Source organism: Canis lupus, chromosome X, assembly GCF_048164855.1.
Source record: "Canis lupus baileyi chromosome X, mCanLup2.hap1, whole genome shotgun sequence".
Lineage (NCBI taxonomy): Eukaryota > Metazoa > Chordata > Mammalia > Carnivora > Canidae > Canis > Canis lupus.
In genome coordinates this window covers 69,672,935-69,694,011 of record NC_132876.1, presented here as the reverse complement: position 1 = coordinate 69,694,011, position 21,077 = coordinate 69,672,935, and the positions used below count along the sequence as shown (strand labels likewise).

General features: G+C 45.4%; 1 protein-coding gene across 7 annotated transcripts in view; it reads left to right on the top strand.

Moving 5' to 3' along the window:
- The window catches only part of DLG3 (discs large MAGUK scaffold protein 3), a 55,442-nt gene that overhangs the window by 3,652 nt on the left and 30,713 nt on the right, over nt 1–21,077 (top strand). For 4 of the 7 annotated variants that reach the window (XM_072817989.1, XM_072817988.1, XM_072817991.1 and 1 more), the window contains exons 2-9: nt 402–452; nt 847–971; nt 1,191–1,360; nt 1,677–1,813; nt 2,161–2,305; nt 2,922–3,081; nt 4,692–4,848; nt 5,270–5,372. In XM_072817989.1, coding sequence (XP_072674090.1) covers nt 402–452; nt 847–971; nt 1,191–1,360; nt 1,677–1,813; nt 2,161–2,305; nt 2,922–3,081; nt 4,692–4,848; nt 5,270–5,372 — 1,048 coding nt within the window. Of the gene's footprint in view, nt 1–401; nt 453–846; nt 972–1,190; nt 1,361–1,676; nt 1,814–2,160; nt 2,306–2,921; nt 3,082–3,634; nt 3,825–4,691; nt 4,849–5,269; nt 5,373–6,155; nt 6,322–8,314; nt 8,409–21,077 lie in introns of those variants that run through there. The other 3 variants (XM_072817992.1, XM_072817995.1, XM_072817994.1) reach the window with 3 other exon arrangements.

The following is a 21,077-nucleotide window of genomic DNA, read 5'->3' as shown; positions in this document are numbered from 1 at the left end:
AGGTCCCTCCATCAAGGCCACTGGGTGTTCCCATGGATGCTAGGTGTGGCATGGTTTGCCTACTGTGTTCCATTTCCGACACTCCCCTTAAGCCAGTGCTGCAACCCTCCTAGTGAACTCCAAGGCCCTGGAGCTCAGCCTTTCAGTGAGTGCACCACTGGCTGGCTCAGTCCCAGACAATTGATCTGGGCTAAATGGGTTTGGCCTGATATGGCTGGAAGTGAGGGAGGGGTGTGGCCTCCTCAGAATCAGCCTGTCCCCATCTGTGGCCAAGAGGTGTCCTGGGGTCAATTCAGGCTCCCACTCTTTGGGGGTGTGGAGGAGGAGCAGGTTGACCAGGGGGCAGATGGGTGGGGATGGGGGCAGGAAGAACTCAGGGAACTGCCTGTGTCTCCCCCTAGGTGAATGGCAGTGATGGCATGTTCAAGTATGAGGAAATAGTACTTGAGCGGGTGAGTCTGCCAGTGGGTCAGGATGCAAGGGAGAGGGGAGGGTTCAGACCAGGAAACAGAAGGGCCCTGAGCCTCAGCTTCAGGACTCATGGTGGGGGACTTGCATTGAGAGGATGGGGAAACAGTGGCCCTCAGAAGTTGCATACTGCATCAATCAACCAAACAACTAATGAATATTAATTGACCTTGCTTGCTGAGGCCTAGGAAATTGGGGAAGGGATGGCTTTGCTGAGGCCTCTATGCCAGACTGTGAGCACAGCCTGGGAAGCTGTGTGCCAGCTCCCTCTGAGGCCTGGAGCACAAGCTCCGGAGGGTTGGGGGAAGTGGGGAAATCAAGAACCCTCCCTCATGCCCTCTGAGTGAGCAGACTGTGCCCCTCTGCCCCCTTCTGCAGGGCAATTCTGGCCTTGGCTTCAGCATTGCAGGTGGCATCGACAACCCCCATGTCCCTGATGACCCTGGCATCTTTATTACCAAGATCATCCCTGGTGGAGCAGCTGCCATGGACGGGAGGCTGGGGTGAGGTGGCTTGAAAGCAGGGCCCTGGGGGCGGGGGGGGGGAGGAGGGTAGTGGGGGCAGGATGGAGATGAGAGGAAGAGGGCTGCCAGGCAGGATGACCCTTTCATTAGATCTCAGAGGGGGCAGGGGAGGGGCAGGAAGGGAAGGAAGAAGAGGTGGTGGGAGAGGGGGTGGAGGAGCAGTGGCAGGGTGTCATGCCTCTTGGGCTTCCTCTGCAGGGTGAATGACTGTGTGCTGAGGGTGAATGAGGTGGACGTATCAGAGGTGGTGCACAGCCGGGCCGTGGAGGCGCTGAAGGAGGCGGGCCCTGTGGTGCGGTTGGTGGTGCGGAGGAGACAGCCCCCACCTGAGACCATCATGGAGGTCAACCTGCTTAAAGGGCCCAAAGGTGTGGCCCTCTGGGTTCCTGTACTCTGGCCAGAGGCCCCTGGTTGACGTTGTAGCAAATGGAAGGGGACAGCCTTACTCCTTGCCTGACTCCCTGTTCTGGCTCATAGACTTCTTTCTTGACTTCACATCTCATTCATCTTTACTGACCTGGGGATGGCAGCCTAGTGTTTGGGATTCCTGGGGAGGGAAAGCTCCTTCAGGGGGTTGGGGGGGTGCCAGTGGGTTGCCTGCAGTGGGGAGATGGGTCTGGGATTGACTGAGCACTCTAACTTCTCCTTGTGGCCCTCTCCCACTCCCTTCGGGCCCCCAACCAGGCCTGGGTTTCAGCATTGCTGGGGGGATTGGCAACCAGCACATCCCAGGAGACAACAGCATCTATATCACCAAGATCATCGAGGGGGGTGCTGCTCAGAAGGATGGACGCCTACAGATCGGGGATCGGCTGCTGGCGGTGAGACAGCCTTTGGGGATGCCCAAATGGTAGGGTAGGGTGGGGAGGTGGGGCTCTAGTAGCCTCACACTCCACCTGAACCTCACTCAGGAATCAGCATTGTGGGGAATTTCAAGAGCATCATCTGGGTTGTGTGTACTCAGATACCAAGGCCCTAGTTCTTTTCGTGGATGGCACTCCCTCACCTGCTCTACTGCTGTCTTTTGCTTCTTCACCTCTCATAGCACCATACTGGGCCTCTGGTAGAAAGAGTACTTTGGAATTTCAGTGACAGGGTACCCTTCAGGGTTCCCTGGAGAGGCCCTCCCTTCTCCCAAGTGTCAGCCCTAAGGCCTTACCTCTTCTAGGTGAACAACACCAATCTGCAGGATGTGAGGCATGAGGAAGCGGTGGCTTCACTGAAGAACACATCTGATATGGTCTACCTGAAGGTGGCCAAGCCAGGCAGCCTCCACCTCAACGACATGTATGCACCCCCTGACTACGCCAGCAGTACGTACCCATCCACCCTGTCCCTAGCCTTGAAACCCCTGCCCCCTGGTTTCTGGAGGGGAAAGAATTAAAATGCCCTGTTCAGAGAGAGAGAGAGAGAGAAGAGGACTAATGCTCAGGAGAACTGATCCAGATCCCAGCTCCATCCCTTATAGCTGGGTGCCCTTGGATGAGTCCCTTTCACCTGTCTTTAGTTTCTTCTTTGGCAAAAAGGAGCTAATGATATATGTGCTACCTTCCTCATAGGACAGCTGCAAGGATCAAATGAGATCATGGACAAGAAAGCCCTTGGAAAACTGTATTAGGCTATAGAGATGTGAAGGATTATTATTAGTCACACCTCTAGTCATGCCTTTCTTTGTAGACTGCTTGACTTTAGCTCTTTCTAAGACTCACAGGAGTGAGCCCAGGATTCAGAAAGGGACTGTGGAGGAAGAACCTGGGGGGGGGGGGGGGCAGGGTAGTGAGAAGGGAGGAGAGTCCTGAGGAATCCGCATCCCTTGGTGGCTTTTGCATCCCAGGTGGGGTGTTGGAGCACAGTCCTTGATGGGGATCAGATCAGGTAGGGACCTCCAGGGAATGGTCTTTGAACTTTCTCTCCCTTCCTTGATTCCAGCTTTTACTACCTTGGCTGACAACCACATAAGCCATAATTCCAGCCTGGGTTATCTTGGGGCTGTGGAGAGCAAGGTCAGCTACCCTACTCCTCCTCAGGTTCCCCCTGCCCGCTACTCTCCTATCCCTAGGCACCTGCTGGCTGAGGAGGACTTCACCAGGTAAGACCGCCCCCCTACACACACCTTTATCCCACCTAGGGATGAGGACGATAGGAATTCGTTTCTAGCTAGCCACTGGTCTCTTTGTAGTATGGCTTTGAAGAGGATTAAGCCCTCATCACTTCTCTCTGGGGTCTGAGGCCCTCTCCCAGCCCTTAGGGCCCTGAGGAGGGCCAGAGATAGCTGCATGGACAAGTTCTACTATCAGGGGGAGTGCCAAGTGTGTGGCCCCGACCCGAAAGTACAGAGAAAAGGTGGGGTGGAGCGTTTAGGGGGCCGAGAAGGTGGAAGCTGCCGGGTGGGGGGCGGTTTCCTTCCCGGAGACAGTGGCTGTCCCTCTGCTGCCCTCGTTCTAAATTAGAGGGAAAAAAAGCTGTTGAGCCGGTGGGGTTGTCAGGACGCTGGGAGGCTGGCAGGCCCGGTGGCCTCCCAGGGAAAGGCCCCGCCCCACTCTGGCGGCGGCCGCTTCGGCGGGGCGGCCGCGGCCGTGGAACTGGTCTGGCCGGCCGGGGTTCTGGGGGACAGGTTTGCTGCGGGGTGGGGCCTGGTAGGCTGCTGGGTAGGCTGCAGTGGAGCCGGAAGGGTAGGCGGACGGAGGGGAGAGCTGGAGGAGCCATGGAGGGGGCATGCAAGTTCTCCGGTCCCAGCTTGGCCCTGGGCTTAGGCTCGGCCTCGGCCTGGAGGAGGGCTTCACAGAGGTGGGCTTGGCCGCTCCGCTCCCTGCGGCCTGGAGGGGATGCCAGGTAGGAGGAGAGGAAGGATGTGAGCAAGAGCATCCGGGACTCAGGGAGGGAGCCTCACACCCAAGACTGGGGAGTAACAAGAGGAGTCTTGGACTTGGGGCTCTTCTGATGAAAGATGCTTAAAGGGAAGGCGGTGGACCAGGCAAGAGTGTGGGGAGTCAGGTTGTATGGATGTACAAGAGCAGCTGTAGCTCTCACCTGATGACACTGACCATTTCTAGAGGGATTCCTTAGACATGGTTAGTTGCAGTTGGAGTTTTCATATGTTAACTCTCTTCAGTTAGGTTCCTAAGCTCCCTCTGGGGACCTGGGATTTCTTTATCTGTCTCCCACATCACCTGGTAAGGGCACACAGGAGTAGCTGGTGACCAAATCTGTCACTGGGGAAGGTAGGAGGGGTCAGAGCTGGTGGGTGGAATTTTGAGACGGTTGGAGAAGCATGTGTAAAGTAAGTACATTCTGGGGATGGTGAGTGCAATCAAGCCCAGGCTGATTTCCAGTGCCCCTAACTGGTTCCCCTTGGTGCAGCCCCCGGTCCATTATGCCAGTGGTAGGAGAGGAGAATCTGGGGAAAAAGAGGATGAGTGAATGGGCTCTGAAGTCTTTAGACAGGGTAGGGGTGTGTTGAACCAAGAGAGGAGAGGATCGTCCACTGGGAAGCTGACTCCAAGCCCTCAGGAAGAAGGGAGGGAAGAGGAACTGAAACTTGGCACCTGGCAGAAAACAGCAGCCAAGCAGGTTTCAGGAGAGAAAGGAAGCAACAGGGTATCACATATAGGGACCTAAGTCATTCTCCAGCAGTGCGGGCCTTGCTCTAGGCTGGCTTATATCCACCTCATCCTTACCCTTTTACTTCTTTTCCACCAGAGAGCCCCGCAAGATCATACTGCACAAGGGCTCCACTGGCCTGGGCTTCAACATCGTAGGAGGAGAGGATGGAGAAGGCATTTTTGTTTCCTTCATCCTGGCAGGAGGCCCAGCTGACCTGAGTGGGGAGCTGCGCAGGGGAGACCGGATCTTATCGGTGAGGGGACAAAGGAGAGGTGGGAGGATGGGAGCTGTGCCAATCTAAAAGGGAGGAGGGGAGATCTTGCTTTCTCCAAGGAATGCTTCTTGAGATGGAAGAAGGCTGAGCTGGAGAAAACTTATATTCTTTTTATATGTGACCTTAGGGAGTGCCAGGGACAGAGCCCAGGCTTATCCTTAAGGAGAAAATGAATGCGTTTTGGATCTTAACCCTGGTTGGCATTTGACCCCCACAAAGATAATTATTACACTAGAGATTTCATATTGTTTAGGTCTTGTCTTAGGGTCAAGGATGGGATACTGAGAAATGCAGCTGAGTAGGCTTAGGGATGGGCTGACTATCTCCCTCTCCTAACTCCCATGACAGAAGACCACCTTTCTTGCTTTCGGGGTGGCTCATAGCTCCTCTCTTTGGATAGGTGAATGGCGTGAACCTGAGGAATGCAACTCACGAGCAGGCTGCAGCTGCTCTGAAACGGGCTGGGCAGTCAGTCACCATTGTGGCCCAGTACAGACCTGAAGGTAGGAGACGAAAGTTTGGACAAGATGATTTGGGGGAATTTAGACTTCAGTGTTGGCTTTTTGCCATCATAGATACCAAAAGCTACGTGATCAGGTCCCTTCTGCCTTAGGGCAGTAACCTCTTCCTCTCTCGTTTTCCCTCTGGACAGGTGATGGTTTGGGCAGCTTTGGAGCATCTAAGGCTGTGCTCAGAGCCTGCTGATCAGGGCGGCAGTTCAGCAGAAGGCCAATAGTGGGCAGCAGCCCTATGGAAGGAAACAGATTGGGGCGACTAGGAAAAAGGGGAGGGGGAGAGGGGCGGAGACTCAGGGCTCAAAAGCGAAGGGATGTAAATGTGTGCGGTGGAACTGGAGAAGAGTAGCTCCTGGTTAGATGGACCTCAGGGACAAGAAATCTGCCTTCTTAGGACATCTTGGTCCAAACCCCTAGGACCCTCTCTTCCTTCCTCTCATCAGGGTGACTGTGAAAGATCCATAAACACACTGGAAAGGTGATGTTATGCAGTCGCGGTAGGCAGTCAGGGGTGGGCCCCCTCCCCCTACGGGGGGCCTTCTTTGTGTTCTCAGGGAGCAGGGCGGGGCTGGGTATGCAAATGTAGGCGTTTGATTGGCTGGGGCCGGCCAAGGAAGGCCCAGGTGCCGAGGTGAGCTGCCGGATGGCGCGCCCCAGTCAGCCAGCCAGCCGGCGGGGTGGCCATTGGCTGGCCGAGCGCGGCCTTCAGCTGCACGCCCCGCCCCGTGACCCAGGCGGAGGGCGACGGGCGCCTCTCCTCGCCCCCCCCCTCGCGTGCCTCAGGCGTCTCCTCCTCCTTCCTCCCCTCCCCCTCCCTCCTCCCTACCTCCCCTCCTCCCGCGTCCCGCTTTGTGTCCGTGGTCTCTCGCGCGGGACGGAGGGGCTGGCAGGAGTGGCGCTTTCTCAGCACTAGACCTGGACTCCGACCCGGCGCCAGGTGAGCTGGGGCGGACGAGGGTCAGGCCCCCTCGCCTCTCTACGGTTCTGTTCTCAAACTCTCTTTTCCAACACTGCGCCCCAACTCTGCGCTCTCGCCGGAATCCCTTCGCTGCACGCCCCCAGCCCGTGTGGTGCGCCACCTTTGAGCCCCTCTCCCAGGGGAGAGCCGCCCGGGGCCGAGTGCCTGCTCTCCCGCCACTGAGCCGTGTGTGGCCCTCACCTCTTTGCCATCACCTCTCCCTACTTACGAGCTGTGCCTCTTTTCGCCCCGGGACTTCAGCCCTCCCCTCAGCCTCCTCCCTACTGGCTGCTGCGTCCCTGCAGCTCCCTAATCCCTTTCCTCAGAGGAATTTTCTGACCGCCCGCCTCCCCCACAGGCATTAATCCGCCAAACCTGGCTACCTCTGGGAACACCCTAGATTGGCTTGGTATTCTCAGGACCCCACCCCACCCACCACCCACCCCGCTTTTGTTTGCTAGGGTTTTCTTACCGCTCCCGACTTCTCCCCCCCCCCCCCCCCCCCCCCCGCTTTGTAAGCCCAGCCTTTGTCCCTTGGGGCTGCAGCCCTGGACTCTTTGGACACCTAGGCCCCGCGGGACAGTTACTAAAGTGGAAGAAGAGACCTCTCCTGGGCAGGTGCTCTGTTTCCGTGATGAGAGGCGGAGAGGCCGGGAGCCCTGTCGCAGAGCTGTGAGGCATCAAAAGCACCTACCTTTGTCCTTCCCGGCCCCCCACTCCTGTTAAGTGCCTCAGGCCGAGGGCCTGAAGGGGAAGAAGAGAGGGGCCTGCCATCTTCTGCTCTAGGCTTCTTTGATAGGGGCAGAAGTGCGGGGAGGTAACTAACAGGAGAACTTATTGGTCAGAGGTCACTGGACAGAGGGATGCAAATAGACGCTAGTCCTGGACGCCCGGGTGGCTCAGCGGTTTAGCGCTGCCTTCAGTCCAGGGCATGATCCTGGAGCCCCAGAATCGAGTCCCGCATCGGGCTCCCTGCAAGGAGCCTGCTTCTCCCTCTGCCTGTGTCTCTACCTCTCTCTCTCTCTCTCTGTCTCTTTCTCTGTCTCTCATGAATAAATAAACAAATGGACACTAGTCTCTCCATGTTGGCATTCAGTTAATGACAAGAAACACACCTTAGGGTTATTGTTTGTTTAATTTCTGCATATACTTTTCGCTTCTCAGTGAAGAGCTATCCATCTGGCTTTTATTAGCAACCGATATTTATCATGTCATGCCCACAACTTAGACAACGGTAGGTTCTGCAAAGAAAATGGTTTCTCCTGCATATTTGGGTGTGTGTGTGTGTGTGTGTGTGTGTATGAAATTGATGTGTTTCTTTTGGTTTTGCTCTGTGATGTTGGGCACATGGAGACAATACTGTGAATTTGGTGGTAATATGTTGGAAACTGGTGACTACATATTTCTCTGAGTTTTCTTGGGAGTATGTAACTGGTTTGGATAAAAAGCTGCAAGTTGTCCAGGATAAAGAAATTCATTCCTGCCAGCGTTTATTGCTCTCTGAGCGTATTTCTGAGAGTTTATAATGTATGTTGAGGTGCCGTCTCATGTTAAGTCTCTCTACCACTGGCCAAACAAAGCCTTTCTTAGGATTTATTGAACCAGTGTTGGTAAGGCTCTGTCACTCCAGTCTTATTTCTTTCTTTGCTTTGGTAAATCCAGCAGGGGTCCAACATGCAAAAAGCTTTTTGTTGTTGTTCCATTTGAAAATGGACCCTCAGAGACAGGTCCAGAGGAACTATCAAGCATTTGGTGTTGGGCTCTGAATTTTCTTTGATAAAATGATAGCTTTTAAAAATAAGGACTCTATGTTGATCATTTTATGAATACATTGAATACTGTTCTTCAGAAAACTACTACATGGCCATTTACAAAAGGAATTATCCAATTATATGTCTTTTGACCAAAATGGCAGAGACTTTGCATGCTATGACCCATGTAAGTGTTCATTATTTGTATTATTTTCACATAGAACGTGGGACCTGGAAAGGTTTGCGTACTCCATCCAACCCGTCTTTGTGCAAACCGGAACAGCAACAAGAGAGCAAGGACATGACTTGCCTAAGGTCAGGAAGGGAAAGTTGCCAGGGGACGAGGGGGATGGGAGGTAGTCAGCAATTGGTTTAAGTCATAGGTCCACCAGCTGGGACAAACCATGCTTGGGAATACCTGAGAGACCTAAGACCTAGTTGGAGTGGAGGAACAACAAGAAAGGGACTGGGGAAATAAATAAGAGAGACTAGGGGAAGAAAGATGTACGGGCAGGGGTAGATTAGAGTGACCTCCATAGTGACTACTGAGCTCCATTGCCAAGCCAATGCAGCCTTTAGCTAGATAGCATTTAGCACGAGAGCTTAAAACATAGCTTTGACTAATTAGAACAGAGTAAGAATAATTTTTCTTTTTGTTAACGGCTTGAGATATAATTCATATACCATACAATTCACCCATTTAGGTGTATAATTCATTGGTTTTTTAGTGTATCCACCGAGTTGTATACCCAGCGTCACAGTCAATTTTAGAAAATTTTCATTACCCTCCCCTTTTAAAACATTGAGAGGATTTAAGCACTGAAAGGGTGTTAAGTGTAGGACAGTTGCTTCCTAGTGTACCTCCCCTGGGCACTTAGGGGCTGGATGGCAGCTTGATGGGAATGCTTTAAGCTTGGAATTCTTTCATATGTCTGATTTGTTCAGTGTGGGTTAAATGCATAATGAAGATAGAAACCATGTCTATCTGTTTGAACTTTGTATTGTGCCTAGCATGGGTGCTTTACAAGAATTTTTACAATGAAGCTTTGGAAAATATTAAAATAGAAATAGAAGTGCTAAATGATAAGGTACCACAGTGAGAGATGCTATTTAATAGTTTCACTCTTGATTGCTCCAAACTGTTGTGGACATAGCAATCCTACCTATTAGTTAAAAATAGCATGATGTTCTTGGGCATGTATAATCCTGCTTAAAATTCAAATTGAAAATTTAAACAACTGACTCTTGGCAAAGGCTCTCTTCCAATCTATTCTAAAATGAAGAATATTTTTCTGTGATTTGTGAAATTGCTCCACCAAGGGAAGTACAGGCTTCATGTTATAACATTTTAATTTAGAAACTATCTCCTACATTCCAACCCCCACTCCCCGCCAGTTACTTTGTTTCAGCCTCTATTTATAAGCTGAGCTAGTATTTTTCTGGAAAGTCCTTTTGTTTTTAGAGTTAAACCTGAGCCCCAAATCAGAAGGTGAGCCAGAAATTGGTCACTAAGGTAGCTAAACTGGGAATTGATCTTTTATGACCAGTCTTTTCACTTGGCATGTAAATCTGGACATGCTGGGCAAAAAGGACTGGGAGAGAATGAGTTTTCCGTACTTATTTTAAAGTGCTGAATAAGCACACTTTCGCCATGGAAATGCCTTCAGGTAAGGCCTGAAAGAATGAAGGATCAGTGATGATAATAACTTCAAAGTGTAAAAGTAATATTTTTCCTGTAACATTTAAATAACCATCCCATCTCCCCCTGTTTGAGAATGAAAGATGTAACCATAGCTGCTACCCTATCAGCATGATCTCTCTTGAGAGCACAGAGGTGAAGGTTTATCAAGGCAAAGAATTCAACTCCTGAAACTCATTTTGCTATCCTAAAAGAAGGCTGTATAGGGAAGGCAGAAAATGAAGTCCTGTTAACAGCATTTCTGCGCTGAACAATTTAAAGGCAGCTCATTTTGTATTCAAGTTCGTGTTCCCCCCACATAGACTAGAGCCTGTCCCATGGTTTGTTCTACTGAATTCATGAGTATCTCTGTGATCCGGATGTTTTTGTAAGCATCAATCTTCAGGATATCCCTGGGGGATAGGTGGTATCATCCCCATTTTAGAGATGAGGAAGGTGAGGGTCAGAGAGGTTGAGTGACTTGCTCAAGGTCCCACTGCCAGAAGAGGGCAGAATCAAAGTTTGAAGTCAGATTTCCCTGAGAACTTCAGGTCCAGGGCTTTTGCCTCCAGGCCACAACTACCTCCCATCACAGAAGAGAAATTGCAAACCCCCTCTTCCTACCCAGATACATCTAGACACAGCAAAAAATACTGCTCTAAGATTCTTCAGGTGCCAGAAGCTGTTAACAAATGGAGTGAAACCAACTGCCGAATGTCTGCTTTTTAGTCTTGTAAAAACTCCCAAATTCCTATACCAAAGGAGGAAGTAATCAAGGAGTAGAGGGGCTGTTAGAAGCCTGAGGAAGACCTACAGACTCCTTATGAAAATAAAGTGGACTTTGGTAGACTACTACAGAATGATAATTGTTGGGGAACCCAGGAGGAATGAAAAGATGGGAGCTGGTTTGCTTTAACTATAATCGCAAATGTTTGCAGGCTTAAGAAAATTAATTCAGTAAGTAGCATTTCTCATTTCTTCAAGTGAAAGGGAATGTTTGTCATTCATTTTTTTATGACCTTATAGTTCACTCAGTTAAGGGTGCAATTCAGTAGTGTTTAGAATATTCAAAGAGTTCTGCAGCCACCACCACAATAGATTTTAGAATATTTTCATCAACCAGAAAGAAAACTACCCTTTAGGTATAACCACTTCCTACTGCCCAGACTCCCCATCTCCCTGAGTACTAGGCAACTACTAATCTACTTCTTGTCTCTTATATATTTGCCTATTCTGGACATTTCATATAATTGGATTCATATACCATATGGTCTTTTGTGACTGGCTGTTTTCACTTAACATAATATTCTCAAGGTTCATCTGTGTTGTAGCATGTATTAGTACTTCATTTCAGTTTCTGGCTGAATAATATTCTATTATATGCATATAACACATGTTTATCCATTCATCACTTGACAGATATTGGGTTGTTTCCACTTTGCATCTATTATGAATAATGCTCTATGAGCATCCATATGCAAATTTTTGCAATGACATGTGTTTTCATTTCTTTTGGGTATGTATACTTACTGGATCATATGGCAACTCTATGTTTAACCTTTTGAGAAATGGCTGGGCTGTTTTCCATAGCAGCTACACCGCCTCACATTCCCACCAGCCGAGTGAGGGTTCCGCTTTCTCCACATCCTCACCAACCCTTGTTAATGTCAGTCTTTTTTATTTTAGCCATCCTGATGGGTATGAAGTAATATCTTGGGGTTTTCATTTGCATTTCCCTAGTGGCTAATGACATTGAGCATCTTTAATGTGCTTATTGTTTCCCATTCATTTTTGCTTTGCTCCATCCCCTGATTTGATTCTCACCCTATTTCTAAATTGTCTCAGACCAGAGTAGGCCAACTTTGTTATTACTCAAGTGATTAGAGGGAACCAGGAGGATAAGGGACTACCTTTTATTCTTATCGCTGAGTGCTGGAGGGGCTGAAGGCTTAGGTGTAGATCATTTTAGCTAGGAATGCTGACCTTATAAAAGTGATAGGGCCCACCAGCCCTCCCCCCTGCCAAAAAAAATACCAGCTTATTCACATACCCTACAATTCACCCATTTAAAGCATACAGTTCAGTGTTCTTTAGAATGTTGAGTGGCGCAACTGTCACCACAATCAAGTTTAGAGCATTTTCCTCACCTCAGAAAGGAGCCCTGTCCCATTAGCAGTCACTCCCCATTTCCTCCAACTTCTCTCTTTCCCTAGCCCTGGGCTAAAGTTACTTTTTCTGGCTGGTTCATATAAATGGAATCATGCCAAATGTCTTTTGTGTATGCCTTCTTTCATGTAGCATAATATTCTCTAGGTTCATTCATGTTGTAACATGTATCAGTACTTTATTCTTTTTTATGGATGAATAATATTCTATTCTCTGACTTTATCACATTTTGTTTATGTATTCATCAACTGATGAACATTTGACTTGTTTCTGCCTTTTGACTATTATGAATACTCCTGTGAACATGCATAGACAAATTTTTGTGTGGTCATGTTTTCAATCTCTCTTGGAGATAAATACACATACACACATCCCTAGGAATGGAATTGCTGGGTCATAAGGTAACTTAACATTTAACATTTTGGAGGAACTGCCAAACATTTTCCCAAAGTGGCTGCACCCTTTTAGGCCTACCCTAAAGTTTGTAAACTTAGGAGATAAACTTAGAAGAGAAAAAAAATGTTACCTTTCTTCCCAGTTTTGCCTCCTGGGCTGAACTTTATATACAGATGTGTGTGTTTGTGCTGGGATTTTCTATCTTCATGTAGCTCAGGAACAGTGTAGCTAGAGTTGGCAAAGTATTCTGTACCTAGCTAGGCAGGTGCGTTCTTTGCCTTGTTAGGTGGTTTGAGACAAAATCCTATAAAATGTCAGTTTTCCCGATAGGGGAGAATGACTAGAATAATGTATAGTGATGAGAATGAATTATTTATTTAATTACAACTTAAGATTTCCTTTTAATTCAATGTATTGCTTGTTGAAATCTTGACCCTTTTATTTACACTGTTGATTTATTTAAAGATGTAGCCTTATATTCTGTAATAGGGAAATAGTTTTATTGTTTTCAAGAGATATAGGAGAAGTAGAATAATTTGGGCCTGTCATTGTCGCTGAAAAAATACAGTTTTTGCTCTCTTATGTTAAGAATATACATATAAGTTATGTGTGTGTGTGTGTGTGTATAATGAGTGTGTGTATAAATGCTAAGTAATTAAATTCTATGGGAATTATCTTGGAGAAGGAGCCAAGGCCCTGGGTTTTAGTTGTTACTTTATCTTTTTTGGGGGGGGGAGGACAGAAATGGGGAGAAAGAGAGAGAGAGAATCTTAAGCAGGCTCCACTCTGCACATGGAGCTTGACATAGGAATCAATCTAACAACTCTGAGATCATGACCTGAGCTGAAATCAAGAGTTGGATGCTTAACCAATGGAGCCACCTGGTATCCTAGTTCTGACTTTAAGTTAGCTCAATGATCTCATGCTAGTCAATTTCTTTGAGCCTTAATTTTCTGATCTATAAAATGAGGGGACTGTGCAAAATGATCTCTAATGTTTCTTCTACCTCAAATTTTGTGTCAGATAAATAGAATTGAGTTGAAAACTCAATTTACAGTTATATTTGTACCTAGACTGTTATTGAATCACAAAGTTTTGAGCTAATAACTGTCTTGCTTTAATAAGGGTCTTGTCTCCCCTCTTCTTTCCTGTGATGAGACTTTCATTCTCTTGAAATGGACCTTCATTTACTTTTCATTGAATTTAGATATCTTTTAAAAAGCAAAGGCCCTAGAGATTTGGGGATTTTTCCACTTGATGAAATTAAGTGATAAAAATGTGAATAGACCATCAAGTGCCCTCCTCATCACTGGGTGTTAATACTATATGTTGGCAAATTGAACTTCAATAAAAGCAAATGAAAAAAATTTGAATAGACCAAAAGAAGAAAACTAATATATTTTGTACAAATACGTACATTAAGGGTCTGGTTTACATCCACATTCTTCAGATTTTCACAAGGGAGGAAGAATTTTGCAAATCTTGAGTTAATTCCAGACTAGATTTTTAAAAAAAGATTTATTTATTTTAGAGAGAGCATGGATTAATGTGTATGTATGCAAGTTGGGGGAGGGGCAGAGGGAGAGCATCTTCAGACTCCCTGCTGAGCATGGAACCAGACACAAGGGGCTTGATCCAGTGACCTATGAGATCATGACCTGAGTAGAAACCAAGAGTCAAACACTTAACACTTTTTTTTTTAGATTTTATTTATTTATTCATGAGAGACACAGGCAGAGGGAGAAGCAGGCTCCATGCAAGGGAGCCTGACACGGAACTGGGTCCTGGGACTCCAGGATCACGCCCTGGGCCAAAGGCAGGTGCTAAACCACTGAGCCACCCAGGGATCCCACACGCTTAACAGTGAACTGACTGAACCACCCAGGTGCCCCTAGACTAGATTATTAAGAGTTGTTTTATAAACACTCAGAAAAAGAAATGATGAGCACAGGAGCCAGTTGGTATTGGTTTACCAGGTTTAAACAAGTCATGTCAGACTGGCCAAATTGCTTGAGGGAACAGGGTTACTGGACCAGTAGATCTGGGAAATATGGTAGATGTGGTATATCTAGATTTTGACAAGGAATTGGCAAGTCTTCTTTGGTCCACTCTTGGATAAGATGGTGAGGTGATAATAGTGATAATATGTCTGAGGAGGGGGGATCCCTGGGTGGCTCAGTGGTTTAGCGCCTGCCTTTGGCCCAGGGTGTGATCCTGGAGCCCCAGGATCGAGTCCCACATTGGGCTCCCTGCATGGAGCCTGCTTCTCCCTCTGCCTGGATCTCTGCCTCTCTCTCCCTTTCTCTGTGTCTCTCATGAATGAATAAATAAAATATTAAAAAAATATGTCTGAGGGGATTTGTCTGTAACTGGTTGAATGATCAAACCCAGAGGAAAATGATGAATGAACCAGGAGCAGTGTGGAGGGGAGTTTCTAATGGATGTGTGTGTCCTGGCTTTGTCCTTGGGCCTGTCCTATTCATTCTGCCTCCCCACTCTCTTCATATTATATTTATTTATTTTTGTTTTGTTTAAAAATTTTTTAAAGATTTTATTTATTCATGAGAGACACAAAGAGAGAGGCAGAGACATAGGCAGAGAGAGAAGCAGGCTTCCTGCTGGGAGCCCAATGTTGGACTCGATTCTGGAACCCCAGGATCATGCCCCGAGTTGAAGGCAGATGCTCAACCACTGAGCCACGCAGGCATCCCTTTATTTATTTTTGTATTGCATTTAGATTTATAGCGAATTGGAAAATACAGAAAAATACAAAGTAAAAAAATTGAAATCTCCTGTACAACTACCTCCAGAGATAACTAGTTTGTGTCTGTATGTCTATATATGTGTTGGGTGTTATTTCCCTCCAAATTCTTATGTGTCATATAGTATGTATGTATCTCTTTCAAGACTAGAATCACTGATTGATTGATTGATTTTTAAGATTTTATTTATTTATTCATGAGAGACACAGAGAGGCAGAGACATAGGCAGAGGGATAAGCAGGCTCCATGCAGGGAGCCCAATGTGGGACTCAATCCCGGAACCCTGGGATCACACCCTGAGCCAAAGGTAGACGCTCAACTGCCAAGCTACCCAGGCATCCCAGAATCATTGATTTAAACAGTTTTATATCCTTTCTTTTAACTTACCATATGTCATGAATATCTTATTGAAATGGTTTTTAATAGTTAAATAATATTTCATCATGTGTGTGCCATAATTCATGTGACCATTGCCTTTTTGGTGGACATTAGGTTGTTTCCAATTTTTTATCTTATAAATAACACTGATGGATATCCTCGTATGAGACTTTATGTGAATCTAGTATTGCTTCTTCAGAATGAATTCCTTGGTGTGGGATTATTGATTGGTCCAAAGGGTATGAACATGTTTAAGACTTGATACATTTTGCCAAATTGGTCTCCACCTCCACCAACAGTATAAAGGGTATGTAGTTTGAGATCTTGCTAACATGGAGTGTTATTTTTTTTAAATCTCCGCAAATTTGATAGCTAAAAAATGTTACTTAACTCATTTTAATTTTTATTTCTTTTTTAATGATAGAACTGAACATGTGTATGTATGTGTGCATGTATATGTTCACTGGTCCCTGTTCATCAGTTCTTATTGGTGTGTATAAGCTTAAATGTAATTAGAATATTAAATCTTTGTCATGTATATTACAAAGATTCTTCCCAGTTTGTGGTTTTCTTTTTTTAAAAGATTTTATTTATTTATTTATTTATTTATTTGAGAGAACACAAGCAGGAGGGAGGGGTAGACGGAGAAGCAGACGCCCCACTGAGTAGGGACCCCAATGCGGGACTCGATTCCAGGACCCTGGGATTATGACCCAAACCAGATGCTTAACTGACTGAGTCACCCAGGTGCCCTGTAGTTTGCTTTTTTACTTTATTTTGATGTACAGATATTTTATGTTTTTATGTAGTCAAGTCTATTGGTGTTTTCTTTTGTACCTTTAGCATCTGTCCTGAGAGCAAATAAACGTTCACTTTTGTTTTATTCTAGCTGTTTAATGTTTTTGTTTTCACACTTAAAACCTTAACCTGCCTGGAATTTATTTATGATATCAGGTAGGATAGTACCCTATTTGTGTTCCAAATGTTTAATGAATTACCTCAGTACCATTTATTAAGTATAAATAATCCATCATTTCCCTACTGTTTTGTCATGCCACCTTTATTACACACACACACATACACACAATTTGGATTTTGGGTATCTTATTCTGTTCTTTAATATTTTACTCTGGGATTATCAGTTATTGAAAAATGACCACAGTAACAGGAAGAGTCTTTCCCTGGGTCCCATTTTCTGGGTTCCTCCCATAGAAATTTGACTCAAAAGATTCAGTTGATACCCCAGTAGGGATTGTCAGTGGATTTGTGATCCTGTCGGAGAGACTACTGTGAAGAACATTTGACTCTAGCCTCTCGATTGACCTGGTAAAATGTAGAAATCAGTTATATTAACTCAAGTTAGTAAGCTTATTCCTAAAATGTTGTGTCAATCACTGTGTTGCAGCATCTCTGTTAAGTGGGAAAGATTGTTATGAATGAGATTGCCCACTACTTTGAGAGCAGGGAAAGATATACTTTTGTCTTCATTCTTATGTTTTCTGGATAAGGTGCTTTGTGTTGGGGGTGGTTCTTACATACAATTTGGTTTATGGGTTAAAGGAGCTAAAGGCTTTGTTAATCTTGCATTTGAATATGCTATATGAGGTTCCTTTGAAATAGACAAAAGGCTCCATTTGAGGCTTTTATCCTGATCTGCTGGGTCATCTGGGATAGGTGAGAAGGACCAATGGCAAGGTCCTGTGAATAACTTTCTTTGCTTGATGTGAAATCAAAGCATTTCTCAATTCTACTCATTTCAGACCAAGCAGCTGAATGTAATGAAACCTTCATGTAGTATAGTACTTTCGCTCAGTAGCTCTTCTTGCATCCTCACTAATAAGCTCTTTGGGGGACAGAAATATCCGTCAAAAGGGCTAAACTGGAATCTTTTATGGCATGCTGATCTGGCATGTCTTGTTTTCTGTTTTATTTCCAGCATCAAGATGCTATCCCGAACCCTGGCTATCTGTGTGTGTGTGTGTGTGTGTGTGTGTGTGTGTGTATGGCTGAGGAAGCACATTGTGGCAGTGCAGGGACCAGAACAATGACACTGAGGTTTCTGTTCTGGGTTAGTCATTGTACCGAGCCCATTGTTCTAAAAGTAGAGCTGAAATTATTTTTCTTCAAGCAGTATTTGCTCATTCTGAGCCCTGTTTGCCACTCTTCTGTCCTCTCACATAGCCTTAAGAATTTTTTTTTGAAATTTCTACCCATTGATTTGGTATTACTTTTTGACCCAGAGAACTTAGGATCAGTTGCAGACACGAAGATTTCCCTCTTCTGGATCGTATTTAAAAATTAAATTAGACTAGTCCTAGGTTTGATTCCTTATGGGCCTCATTGATTTGGTCATAAAATCATAATTATGTCAAAATTAGAAGGGACCTGAGGACCTGTGGTTTTAGAGGTCTTAGATTCTTTAAATAGTAGACCCCATAATTAAAAACTAACCCAAGTAATAGGCTTCATATTATTTTTTGAGACTCGTTCGTTTGTGATTCCTAGAAACATGCTTTTTGGCTATTTGTATACTTAACTCCACACCAACAGATATCTTCTCGATGGACTTACTTTACTTTCGGCTTCATTCTTTTCTTTTCTCTTCTTTTCTTTCTTTTCTTTTCTTTTCTTTTCTTTTCTTTTCTTTTCTTTTCTTTTCTTTCTTTTCTTTCTTTTCTTTTTTCTTTCAGATCAGCTCCATCCATTTCTTTTGTAACTGTGAGCTATATTGTTGGGACAGATGCTTGTAATTCAGACACATCCTGAGGGTTTGCACTCCAAACACAACTATAGAAACCTAAAATACCATTCATACTCCTCAAAGTCTGTGACTCTCTCATGAGGTTGTCACTTCATTTCCACCACAGTTCTGTAATTTTTCACAGTGGGTGATTTCCTTGAGCTCAGGGCAGCTCAGCTAATGGCAAACAAGAACTGTAGGAGTTTGAGATTTGAACACTGGTACTTCTGTAAGAACAAATGAGCCTTTGGACAGCTATTGACTTATCTGGAATTTATAGCTAATCAATACACGTGCAGTTATTCAGCCCTGTCTTCTCTGCTCAGTATTTATACTGGGACTCAAGGTCAGGAAGTTACACTTTTTTACTTTGTGTTCTTTCCATTGTTGCTACCTGTCACAATCTGTGTGTCTCAAGTCTCTCACCAGTTGTCTCCCCAGCTTTGTTGTCACTTCCAAATTTGATAGGCATGGTTTTTATTTTATTTTGTAGCATTTCCTTTTTTAGATCTTCATTCAAATCATTGGTAGTCCATACCACTTGCAGAATAAGTACCCTTTGTTGCTACCATTTATTTCCCGTCTCTACCACATATTCCTAGTCATCATCAAATAGACCCAAATAAATTTCTTTTTTTAAAAGACTTTATTTATTTATTCATGAGACACGCAGAGAGAGGGAGAGGCAGAGACACAGGCAGAGGGAGAAGCAGGCTCCATGCAGGGAGCCCGACGTGGGACTCGATCCCTGGTCTCCAGGATCACAACCCTGGCTGCAGGTGGCGCTAAACCGCTGAGCAACCCGGGCTGCCCCCCAAATAAATTTCCTGTGGGTTAAGAAACTGAGCCCCTTTCAGCTTTTCCAAATTAATGACAAATGTCATTTTTTTATTCCGAAAAGGTTTTTTTTAGAGTGGGGGGTAGGTAGAGGGAGAAGGACAGAGAGACTCTAAGGCAGGCCCCATGATCAGTTTGGATCCCAACACCGGGCTTGGTCTCATGACCCTGAGATCATGACCTGAGCCAAAATCAAGAGTCAGATGATTAACTGACTGAGCCACCCAGGCACCCCCTGAGAAGAAGACATTTTGTCATTAGGAAGGTAGATGGATTTGGGAGCAAGGACTTATTTTTTTTTAAGATTTTATTTATTTATTTATTCATGAGAGACACACACACACACAGAGAGGCAGAGACACAGGCAGGGGGAGAAGCAGGCTCCCTGCAAGGAGCCCAATGTGAGGGCTGAGGCAGACACTCAACTGCTGAGCCACTCAGGCATCCCGAGAGCAAAGTCTGACTAGAAGGGAGGCTTGGCTTTGTGTCCAGTTCATATTAGTGAACATTGTAGTTTCAGTCCTCTTTGATGCTTTATTAGGCTATTAAGTAGATCTTGAAACCTTTGATATGTCAGTGTTTTACATAAATGGTTTGTGGTTTTGTTGGTCAGTTTTTAGCATTTTGGGGTGGGTGGAAGGAGAAAGTTTTGTATTTTTTCTTAATTAGTTCCCGAGGAGCCAGAACTTGAGAATTAGTGTCCAGGTTTGTCCTGTCAGATCTCTATCATGAATTAACACATTCAATAAAAGTTTGTTGACTCAACAAGGGTGCTCGTTGCCAAACTTTGAGAAGGAAAAAAAAACCACATCAAGGAGCTTATAATTTTGTAAAGGAAATGACATCACCACAAATTCTGGGCACTAGATTTTATTTTTATTATTATTATTTTTTTAATAATAAATGTATTTTTTATTGGTGTTCAATTTGCCAACATACAGAATAACACCCAATGCTCATCCTGTCAAGGGGGCACTAGATTTTAAAAGGGAGAAGTAGTACAGGGTCTGGAAACCGTGTTAGATAAAGAAAACTTACAGAAATAACAATATCTAGCCTGGAGAAGGAGTAGCTTATTTTGAGGACATGGTGACCATTCTCTATTGTGGCTAATATTATCCCACTTTTTCCTGGTGTTTCGGGGAAAAAACTCAGAAGTTGCCTTTGATCCCTTCATCCAATCAGATGTCAAATTTTATCTCATCCAGTTCCAACATATTTCTTGATTCTTGTCCCTCTGTATTCTCAGTTGCCCTCCTACAATGTCAGGCCTTTTAACTCATTGTCTCTACCAGTAGAAGAGGTTCTTGGTCTCTGTTATCTTTCTCTCTGTCCTCCATTCTATATTACATTCCCAGAATAATGTTCCCCCAAACCTAGTTCTGATTGTATCACGTCCCTATTTAAACACTTAACGGTGGTTCCCCTAGCTTAGTAAGAAAAGTCTTATCTCAAACTCTAACAATCTAGTCCCCAACCTTCCATCACCCACCTTCTCCTGTTCACACTCTACCTTTTATTCAGGCTTATTCTTGGAACCTGCTCCAAGTTTTCCCAGTTGTTTGACCTTTAAACTGTTCCTTCCTACTATTATGAAGAAGAGATCCATCATGTTTTATATTGTTTTAAACACCACAATTAGGACCAGCTGGCAAAAGAGATGGCCCTTAAACCAAGAATTTTCTCTTGAATAGTGTTGTCTAGTCTAATAATGAAGGAATAGAGAGCTTCCCAACATTGAACATACTTGAGCAGAGGCTCAGGGCTGGCTGGTTTGGCTGATGTAAAAGCAGGGACTACTTATAGTAGGGGCTGTAGGGGCTAGACAAAAAGAGAAAGTGTGGCGCTCTACTGTTAAACTTAAATCTACACATGAGGGTCCTGGGTGGCTCAGTTGGTTAAGTGTCTGCCATCAGCTCAGGTCAGCGTCCCAAGGTCCTGGGATTGAGCCCACTGCCAGGCTCCCTTCTCAGGAAGGAGTCCACTTCTCCCTCTCCCTCTGCCCCTCCTCCCTGCTCATGCACACG